This window comes from Coccinella septempunctata, chromosome 6 (genome assembly GCF_907165205.1).
Source record: "Coccinella septempunctata chromosome 6, icCocSept1.1, whole genome shotgun sequence".
NCBI classification, from domain to species: domain Eukaryota; kingdom Metazoa; phylum Arthropoda; class Insecta; order Coleoptera; family Coccinellidae; genus Coccinella; species Coccinella septempunctata.
The window spans coordinates 16,858,589-16,870,059 of record NC_058194.1 but is presented as its reverse complement, the minus strand read 5'-3'; the positions used below and the strand labels follow the sequence as shown (position 1 = coordinate 16,870,059).

Genomic DNA, 11,471 nt, shown 5'->3' with positions numbered 1-11,471 from the left:
CTGGATATTAATTGAGACAATAATTAATACCTAATGTTCGTTTAGTGAAAAAATTAAATTTCATTAAGTCTAGGAAAAAAACGTTTCGGCAGATAACTTCGATACTTTATCATTAAAGGAAATTTACTATAGGCACTGCAATAGACAAGGTATTCAAAAACAGGTCATTAAATCAGTATTTTGAAATAGTGCACCACTTGCCTAGATTACATTTACAAGTACCTACAGTGATCATAAATTTCACAATTCTGCAGTGATTTTTTCATGAAACGAATGAAATGAGGGAACAGTTTGAAACAAGTAGAAGAAATTTAGCGGACGTTATAACTCTTTGAGAAATATTAACCGTCATCTGTTGTTCACCTTTCCACTTTTTCACCGTACTGATGAGGGCCGAAAGTACGAAACACGTATCTGCGTTGCAAAGTGGGATGTGTATTATTGAAAAATTCATTCAAAATGAACTGGTAAGTAAATATAGTTACCTATACATTTATCTTTCCTTTAAAACTATAGTAATAGTTCAAACTTAACTGTTTGCCTTCGGCGTGAATCGGACTCTACGTCTTTTTATCAGATGTGCTCTTCTGCCTTTTCAAAAATTTACAGTGGATCACCAATATCATCGCTCGATATTCATCCCTTTCAAATGAAGTATATCCAAAGAATGTTTATCTTTCTTTACGAAACTAAATCAATCAATTCATTTCCGATAATTCCGATAAATATCTTGATTTACTAGAAAAACTCTACCGTACAAATCTCGAAAAGAGTACTGACAAACATCAAAGATTGTTCACATTTCGCAGCGCCCTCATCGGTAATTGGATTCGCAAATTCATTCATTCATTCATACATTGCTGTATCCCGTTGCCGGGAATGAATCTACAAAAAGACCAAAAAAGGAAAAAAAAGAAAAAGAAAAGAAAAAAAGGAAAAAGAAAAAAAAAAGTGCGAACAGACTTATAATACGCGAATAGGCCCTTAATATTATAAGTTATTTGATTTGTGTCTGCAAAATTTGGAAATTCGTGGAAACAGCACTTATTTAAGGTTATCCTGATTCTCCGAATGTACCGAAGTACCCATCAGAAGCTTGTAGCTTGTAAGAGTTCGTAGAGCTATGTAATCTTGGTATTACTATTATTATAGTTAACCAAGTGATATGCATTTTTTTGCTTATTTTTCCCAGAACCGGCCTATCATCCCATACTCGTTTGATCTCGAGTTTGGAGACATCCTGTAAAATCTACGTGCTATACTTTCAAATCGACATAAGTATCAGCAATATAAGAATCCAGGTGTGACTTTACTGAAAATTTATAAACGCCTTAACCTTAACCCAAATTTCTCAATTTGAAGTGGTATCGAAGATACTGGAAAATCATCAGAGATTCAATTTGAACTTTTGAATTTTGCAAATGTTATTGTTATAACATAAAATCTTATATTCTGCTATATTGGGGAACTTACCTATCCTCATCAAAAGGGGTTTATCATAATTGTATAACTTTCTATTCGAAATTATTCAGGTTACGTAAGTACCATTTTAAGTGCTGCGTTCTGTAGTGGCATTGTGTTCATCTAGAATCTAGACTTTTGGCAAATATAGCTGCAGGTCAGTACTTAAAATTGCAATTGTAGAAGTAATTATTTGTAATAACAAGAAAATTATCTGTATAGTAATATCTAAGATCAGTAGCATCAGAATAATTAATCGATTCAGATCAATTTTTAGACATCTGTGTCAAGAATCAAACATAGATACCTACTATTTGCAAGAAATTTCATGAAACCATCTTACATTTTGAAATTAATATATAATGAGTTTGGCTATCCCATAATCAAGGGGCACACATAAGTTCCTTTTTCCCTCATTGAAGGAAAATACTTATAAATGTGGAAGAAAAAGATTCACTTTTCAATATTTTTTCAACTATTTTCCAAACTAACATGATCGTCAATATTGACAAAATTTTTATATGAATAGATTTCTTTCGATTAATGGATAAATGAAAACTTTGACTGAAGATTTCCTGAAATATTGTTCAACGATTCTCTTATATTATACAAAATCAAACTTGCTTATTTTTTTTTGTGTAACTGGCAATAAATTATCGAAATTCCATACTCTCCTGGTGAAAACAAAATTTGTGTTATTCGAATGATTTTTTTCTAGTATAGTGTCAGGAGTATGAAGACACTGATATTATTTTTTGTTACTTCGAGAGTTAATCAACATTTATCCCTAGAGCTAATGGGGGATTTTAGTATCGTAGATTTGAGTTCCAAGTAGGGTGGCTTGTTTTTCTTAAACAAAATGCAATATCCTTCATTCTATAAGTAAACAAAAAAAAAGGATATTTATCTGTCGGTTTCAGCTGAAAAATGTTTTGCAGAATTGAAAAAATAATCAATTCCTTCCCTGTGCTATACCTATATAAAAAGTTGTGTCATGCCCTACTCAATATTGCTGTTCCATTATTTATAGTGTGAAATAATAGTACAATGGATTCAAGAAAATCAGAATAAAATATCGAATGTACCTTATATCCGATTCACATCAATAGGAAGATGCTATTGATGAAAATCTATTAAAGTAATATTGACGGAATCGCATGATTTTCACTTTCACAATAGCGCACTTTAATCCACCTGAGTGTGCTATTGTAGGGACAGAGAACACGTGCAGGGTTTAAAGAAAAGACGCAATAACGAAAATATCTTGTTTTTTTTTTCAATATTTAAGTATCAGTTTAAAAAGTTCGGTTAGAGTTTTTGAATTGAATCGAAAACTGATTCCACAACATTTTTCCACCTGATGAAGCTTTTTGCTAGTGGCAAAAGTTAGTTAGTGAATATCATGTACATAATTTATTTATTCTTAAATTTAATTTCTGAAACTAAGTAACTGTGCTAGAATTTAATTTTGCTTACCTTTTCGATTATTATATTCGTTACAAGATGGGAGAAAATAATCAAGCAGTGATTTCAGAATATACAGAATGTTGAAAATTTTTGGAAATAATTTTAAACGCTTTATGCTTCGTTTTCAATATGGAGAGTTACAATTTGGGGATAGACTAATCTTCAAATGTTTCGTACGGAATTTATGAAAATGAATCTCCATATGAAATCTTTAGAACATTATAAGTAAGATTTGGTTCGAATTGATTGTACCTACAGTTTTTAAGAAAATTATCTCATTTTTTGTCGGATCGACCATTATTATCTCTGTGCTGAAGAAAAAGCACTGAAATTCTGAGAATGCATCTCGATTCGAAAACTATGCGACATTTTGAAATTTGGTTAAAAATTATCTAAATGTTCCAAAGAAAATGATTATATTTTGTCGGATAGACCATCACATTGTTCACTTGTGCTGAGGATAATATGATTCTTCAGAATCCATATTAATATTTTTTATCTGTATAAAGGGTACGGAACAGAATGAGAAGACTGATTTCCTCTACAATGTACCTTGGAAGTTCTTATGGAAATTTCCATGTAAAAATGACCAAAATTGCCCCACAATTCTTGTAGCCTTTAACGACTGGACCTTCTTCAGTAAAAAATGTAATCTCATTCAAAATCATAATTTTCAACAGTTTTCGAGATGTTTGCGATAAACATTTCACAGCATTTATTATGAATTCCACTTTATCCATAGTTGACACAGATGGAAATTTTTTTCAAAAACAATTATTCTTCTGTCAAATAATAATATTCCACTGTTTTCAATATTGCATATAATTAAACTTTGCTGTATTTAATAATGAACTGACAACATTCGCATAAGGCGAGTTTGGCTTAATTAAGATCATATGATTACTTGTAGTTTTTTCAGCTTCTGGATTTCCCTTTCATTTTGAATGAACCTAATATGTGCAACTCGTTTAGGAATAATGGCGAAAGTACTCGGAAAAATTGACATAAGCGAAAAAACATACATATATTTCCACCACAATTCGCTCGGATTTTGTTGAAAAAATTGAAGATCTATCGATTTATTTATCAGTAGTTTTCCCAACATTCAATTCAAATTGGTTTTTATCCTTTACAAAAATAAAGTTCATTCGAGATTTTTTCCCTTATTATCCTGGTCTGGTGGATTCATCAGCCCATGGGCATAAAGGTAAGAATTGAAAAACTTCTGAGAAAATACAATATGAAAAAACTTAAACACGTCATAAAGTATAAAAGACGAAATCAGACCATTTTTGCAAGTGAATGTTTTGATATTTATAATCTTAATCTATATTAATAAAAGAGGATCTATGGTTTACTTCAAAATGCTTTATTGTTCAAACGATCGCACCAAATTGGACAATTCTTTTTTTTGTTGTGTTTATTATTGTTAGGGCAAGGTTTATTTAACAAAATATTCCCAAAAAAAATTGTACAGAACAGAAAAAAAGGCATTCCTTTTTCTTACGACCAATCGAGCAATCACGATGAGTTAGTTATTATTATCTATCCTAGAAATAATTTGAATGGCAAAATTAGGTTTGCCGGGTCAGCTAGTATATAATATAATATAGGTAAGTCAGCCCTCGCAGAACATGCCATGATGACTGAAGAGTAAGGTAAATATAAGATTAAACAACAGAAATGGGGTTGAATATGATATGAAGACCATCATCATAACGATGAGACTCATTTAGATTATACCCTTGGCTACCAGTCATCGATAAAACAAAATGTGAAGCCATTGATAAGGGATGGATCGATGAATCTGGTACCTCAGGATGATAGGGATATAATTCATATAAATGTATTGGTCTCTGCATATTTCTATTCACTTGGTTCATTTGTTAATGGTAGATATTCAGACTTTTGAAGGTTCATCCGATTCAATTCATACAGCCAGCACCTTTAGAATTTTGAACCATTTGTAGATCTCTATAGCAGCGCCACCTTTCCTTCTGGAAGAAAGGTAGCAGTTCAAATAAGAAAGAAGTCTTTATTTTATTGATTTAATAACCAAATAGGGATGGCTACAACGTATCGATATATTGAAGAGAAATGATATTTTCGAATGCACATTGTATGATACTACAAGCTTTTCGCCCCGTTTTGTTGTTCGTATTATTAAACCATTTGAATACAGTTTTAGGAATTCAATAATTATGAGATAGATTCATGTTCAATTCAAACTAATAGTCGATACTCCATCCCTAGAGACAATGACAATCAATTCTAACCTAGAAAAATTCAATAACAAATGTACAAATGATTAGAGAGTAAAAAGGAAAAATTTGTATTTCAACTACTGCATTTAAAATCTGATTTAGAGCTTGTGTCAACCACACCTGTGGAGCAATAAAATCTCAACATGAATTTCTTACGTAACATAACATTCTCCACAAGGAAAGCAAGTGATCTAAATGATGAAAAAATTTACAGGTGACATAAACATTTGATTTCAGATCATTAACGTTAAGCTCTTTTCGAGTGATATGAATAATGAATTGATTAACTCCTCAAAGTTTCCTGAATTGGTGATTGCCAGACCTAAAAGACGTCCTGATGAAACAATAGAAGAGAAGAAAGCACGGTAACTAGTGAACACACATGACAACATAAGCTTCAAAACAGTGGAATAGAATAATTGTTGGTAATTACCGTTTATCCAATAACTTTTTTGTAGGCTTCTGTATCAATCTAGAAAAAGAGGAATGTTGGAAAATGATCTTCTATTGAGCACATTTGCATCTAAATATTTGAAACAGTTCAATAATAAGCAAGTAGCTGATTATGACAGGTACAGGGAACCATTCGATATATGAAATTATATCACATACTGCCATCAACATTTGTATATACAAGTGTAGGAATAGGTAGCTGTATACTTATAATAATAAAAAAGAGGATATTTATTTCAGGATGATAAATGAGGTTTCTAATGATTGGGATCTTTATAACTGGGCTCTTGGAGTGAAACCAATACCTGTGGATTATAACAATGATGTTTTCAAGCTTTTTAAAGAGCATGTTAAGAATACAAAGAAAGAAACCAGATTCAGACAACCTGACCTTTATTAATAGCATTATTTGATGAATTGTATGATTGAAATATAGTTGAAAATGAACAATTTTCTATGTCGTTCCTCTTATCTCATATTCTTTAATATTTCAACTTATTCATGGTGCTTATTGCACCTTTTAGTAACTGATTTTCATCCTTAAACATCCTATTAATGAGCTATTTAATTTGGGTTGAATCCCTTATACTGTTTATAATACTAATATTATTGAGTATGAGTATTGAACCTCAATTGATACTATTCATCATACGTTGAAATATTGGGTTAAATAAATATGGTTTTCATTTATATGAAGTAAAGGTCTGAAACAAAATATTGGATATTTGCTCTCAAAAATCGATTGAAAAACATTTTCACCTCATATATGGTATATGGAGTATTTACGTACGAACCTACTCGAATTTTCTAGTTTTGCTCAACTCGTGTTGTGGTTTCATTTGGGTAAACGCTAAAAATGGTGTATGCGCAGTATAGAAATACATATACAGGCTGTCTCTAAGTGAAAAATGAAAGAATTTGGGAATTCAATCCCCGATAAAAAATAGTAGTGAGATTGTATAAAGTGGTCTTCATACAATGGTAGTGATCACAACTCCCGCTGAGGTTTCATTTGGGTAATGGCTAAAAATGGTGTATACGCCAGTATGAAAATACATTTACAGACTGTCTGAGTGAAAAATTAAAGAATCCTCGACGGCAGAGATGAGACTCTCTACCCTTCATACTTCCATTTCTTCAACGCCCAAAGAAATGAAAAATTCACAATATTTTAAACGTTGGTCGGTCACGTGTACGTTGGAATCGATTACATTATATCTAACAAACATGGGCGACCAACAGTTAAAATGTTGTGAATTTTTCATTCCTTTGGGATTTTGGGCATAAAACCTATCCAGTACTGAACAAATTATGGAATTTGTTCGATCGAAATGAAAAAAATCTCTCAACATAATTATTGGTATTTTGTTTTGAAGATAAATTCGAAAAAAAGTGTATATTTGATTATAAAGTTTCCTAAAAAAAAATGACACATATCGAATAAAATTCTGTCAATGTTCAGATTTAATTGGAATTCTAAGTTCAACACATCTCTCATTTCATGTGGCATAAGTCTGAAGGTTGAAAACTTAACATTGGCATTGTAACGTCGGCGAAATTGAGCATGCAAATATAATTTTCGCCACGTCTTACACAATTAATTACTCAATACCAGACTCAGGCGGCTGCCTGCATCCATCTATTTTTGAATATCACTGGCTTCAAGACAGAAATAGACGTGTTCTGGACTCGACAGTGATGTTATGCCTTTTTGTTTTAGGTATTTAATGAGCAGGAACAGTGGCCACATAGCCTGGCGTGTTAAAAATACATTGTGTAAAATTAGCCCGCATATAATAATGAATTGAACATCGAATGGATATACTAACTAGTAACGAAAATCATAGTGTGCAAATTCTGCATCAGGCATAGGTATATATCAATTCGAGATGATTGGAATTTGGATGAGTCAGTATTAAATTCAGGTTTACTACAATGTTATTGGAGTCTAAATGTGACTTTTCTCCGTTATAGGTTGTCACTATTTTTTATTGGAGTGTAAAAGAAAGTCTGGTTTGGTTTACCCAGTTGAGGTTGGCTAGAGAGATTAGTTATATATAGTCAATTCATGAAAATATTTTAATATGATATGTTTATAGTAAGTTCGAAGATCGAACTCCGTGTGGTGAAAGATTTTCGCAGAAAAACATAATGGAAGATTGGTAGAGTAGGTGATTACTTGATTGCTACCTACCATTTGTTGTTCCTTTCCTACAGGTCTTATTATAGTTCTCAGGAAGCCCGGGAACCCTGCATGAATACACCATTTTGTTCGAATTAGGATATATCATTTCGCCATTTTAATAACATATTATTAAGTCTTCAGCACTTATTCAGCGATAGGTAACACAAATCTCGCTTCAACCGTTCAACCCAGACAGGAGGCGCGCTATCCCAAATTCGATGCCCACTGCCTCCATGGGCTTTTGAAAACTCAAAACAGTAGTAAGAATAAAATAAGCACGATTCTGAGCACCTTTTCTGAAAAACAAAGGGGGTGAAAATCGTGTAGCCTCTTCTACAATCCTTATTTTTAAAGTTATTGGAGAAAATTGATATATTGACGTTGTCGAAAACTTCCCATCATTTTTTCCTATAGGGCTGAAGGTAAAGCTTATGCAGGCACAAACAAATTGAAACTTCAAGTAAAAAAAAAATTCTGTCATCATGAAATGGGTAGATATGAGAAGTCCGGGAGAGTTGAACCCCTTTTCACTCTGAAGCCACTTAAGTTGTATCTGTAAGTTTTTTGCTTGAAGATATCATGCCCAAATAGATAACGATAGATAACACAGTTGAGTGATGGTGTGATGAACATTTTGAAAAAAGCTTTTTTTTAGGAACCAAAAATTGGCTCATGTCTCCCTAACCCAAGGGAGAGTTGATAGGGGGCGAGAGAGACATGACCATAGGTTTGTTTATCAGGAAAAACATTGAAAGCAGAGACTCTGTCTCTGATTGAAAAAAAACAATTTCCAATGACCAACGATATTCTAGGTTTCCATCATCAGATGTATCAGCGTAAGAAATACATATTTTCTATTTCAGAGTCTCTCTCACTTATTTCCGAGATGTTTTTTACTTTTCTGAACCTTGGTTTATTTTTTTATATTAATTCAATTTTCTTTTTTTGAAGCAAACTATTATCTAAGCTCAGTGCGGGAAACTTGGACCACTGATTATGTCTCCCAACCCCAACCATAGCTTGGGTCAAGTCTCCCGCACTGCCTTTTAGCCTATTCAACAGATGTTTTCTTGAAATTGTTACAACTCTTATCAAAAAGGCTCATCGTTTGTAAGACAATATCAATATGAACACAATAAAACTAAATATAACACCACGCATCTATTTTAACCTTTTCAGACAGTGTAACAAACAATAATTATTCAATTTCTTACTCAGAACGTATATATATATTAACTTATCATCCAGTCTTTCACGCAAAAATTTGAAGGAATTTGGATTAAACTTAACAGATGTTGTTTCATAAATCATGAACAAGTCGTGAATAAAGCCATTGATTTCAAGCAAAGATTATAGAGTTAGGTTATAGGTTCTATAATCTTTGATTTCAAGCTTTTATAGACGAGGCGGAGTGAATAATATAAAATATAGAAAAATTATCAAGTAGGTACAATTTTGTACAGCTCAAAAACTTCTATGAAGAAGTCCGGTGATGGCATATATATATTGTATCTATCTATACTGATGAAAAGTGCTCCTATACTATGCTGTAGCATAGTTTTCTGAAGGATATTTTGCGAGTTGTGTCAGGTTGAAGAAATACGAATTTAGGCAAGAAATGGAATCTACCCGTGATCGCATTGCCACTTGACGGCTACTTCGAGGCATAAAAGGGGCACAACTGATATAATATAAAAATCATTTCGATTTGGACTAGGATAACGTCACAGGCCATAGCTAAATTTTTTCTGGGAGTTTGGGCGAATCTTTCGATGATTGGAAATTGTTTTTCGTTTTCTCCATCGAAGGATTGTCGTTATATGCTAATCAATTTTTTGAAATTGTTGTTGGTTATATGTATATTAATAATTTTCAATTTCATTTTTCCTTCCTTTTATAATGAAATTATAAAAAGTACCTACGACAAAAGTTTAACAGATGCATAGTCAGAAATGTACCTATCACAGAAGAAGACAAGAAAGTTTGATCACAATTGCGTAACTGCGAAGCACCATTAACTTCTAGAGAATCTGTCTGTATAGGTATCATACTTGAACAGTTTATGATAAAAATTACTAGAAATAGTATTTTAGGGTCTTTGCTACTACTTATACAAAATTCATATCATTCTCATACATTGAAACAGAAAGCCTTAATGATATGATATCCAGCACTTTTGGGTGTATCGGTTCTTGTGAATTTGTATTCTGATTTGTAACGTACTCTCTCGAGTACGTCGAGAAGACTTTCAGATTCGGTAAAATCACTATTCAAATTCATTCAATACATCTACACATTCAAACATACCATTTTCTAATTATTCACAATTTCAGAAAGTTTCAAGATTACTTCTGAAATTAAAATGATCTGAAACAATTCTATAATTTAACCGTTATCAAGTAGGTGATTTTTTTTCTAGTTGAGGTGTAGGAGAAATTAGTTTTTATTTTCGATTTTTTCGAATGAATACAATTTTGTTTCACAATCCGAAATCTTAAATTCTTCAGAATGCCACTGGATTCTCTCAATTGTATCTGAAAGGTTTAGGCCTAAGCTCTTTAGATTCAAAGAAAAACAATTTATGAATAGAGTTCTAAATTGACAAAATCGCAAAATCACAATGTTGGCTCGTGTTTCAAGAACTGAAGAAATGTTAAGAATTTTCAGCATTTTTCTATCAATTTCCTCGATTAATTTGCAATTTTTTTTTTCGTAAAAATTCCTATAGGTGGCGGCACCAATTGATGACGTATGAGGGGTGGACGAATTCATTTTATCCCTTCATTACTTCCTCGCAACCTAATTATTTCTGAACATAAACTGTGAAATAACATTTTTTCACAGTTGCTTCGAAATCTCAAGAAGCGTAGAATCATGAATCATTATGAGTTCGAATTGCTAAATGCATTTCTAACTATATTCCATCACATAAGTTTTCATTATTACACATGCTTGATAGTTGATAGACGAAGGCATACCTTATAAAAGCATTAAATAACCAATCTCGATATCGAAGTGATCGAATTCCTATAAATATCATAACATATTTTTACGTAACTATAGCAAATCCCACCCAATCGGTTGCTCGTTTCTTGTAGGTGAACTCCTTGCGTTCTTGAGGTCGATTCTACCCACCAGCAAAGATTATAGTATAATCTTTGCCCACCAGTTTAATGCTCCAGGTTAGCCAAACCATGCCTTATATGGCGATGTCTCAATCTTTTCATAGCATTGACTTCCAGGGGCACTTCCTCTCACTCGGTTTACGGTCTCAACAGGATGTAGTTCCCCTTTTTCGTCATTTGAAGCTTGTTGGTATATTCTTCAGGCGAAACCTTCAAGGAAACCGACAAATTCAGGATCATTGACTCAACAACGTTTTATATTCCAATAGGTATTTCATGTTCCAAATTCCGTTAGATACACCTACAGTTGTAACACTCAAAGAAGAGCAGGGTGATTCATATATTGAACGTTTATGGATTACTAATCAAAATTTTGCGATGAAAATTTGCATGTTCGGGTTTTCGATAAAAAAAAATTGGTCTCTGAAATACTTAAGCATAATCCAATCGTATTCGGAATATTCACATTTAAATTTCAAACAACGTTGGTTTTCTCTTAAGTATGCTGTGTAGATC

The 11,471-nt window shown here is 32.4% G+C and overlaps 1 protein-coding gene across 1 annotated transcript; it reads left to right on the top strand.

Annotated features, from left to right (window-relative positions):
• The first annotated feature begins 5,228 nt into the window (after positions 1–5,228).
• On the top strand, positions 5,229–6,106 carry LOC123315251 (succinate dehydrogenase assembly factor 2-A, mitochondrial-like). The gene is made up of 4 exons (XM_044900872.1): positions 5,229–5,374; positions 5,430–5,557; positions 5,651–5,764; positions 5,886–6,106. Exons 1-4 carry the CDS (start codon positions 5,336–5,338, stop codon positions 6,043–6,045), a joined length of 441 nt encoding a protein of 146 aa, XP_044756807.1. The 5' UTR covers positions 5,229–5,335; the 3' UTR covers positions 6,046–6,106.
• Positions 6,107–11,471: the final 5,365 nt, after the last annotated feature.

Bases quoted from the DNA above. Each gene is read 5' to 3' on its own strand.
- LOC123315251 (XM_044900872.1), top strand. From the start codon at position 5,336: ATGAATTTCTTACGTAACATAACATTCTCCACAAGGAAA. The intron at 5,558-5,650 runs GTAACTAGTGAA...ACTTTTTTGTAG, and splicing joins ATAGAAGAGAAGAAAGCACG to GCTTCTGTATCAATCTAGAA. The intron at 5,765-5,885 runs GTACAGGGAACC...TATTTATTTCAG, and splicing joins CAAGTAGCTGATTATGACAG to GATGATAAATGAGGTTTCTA.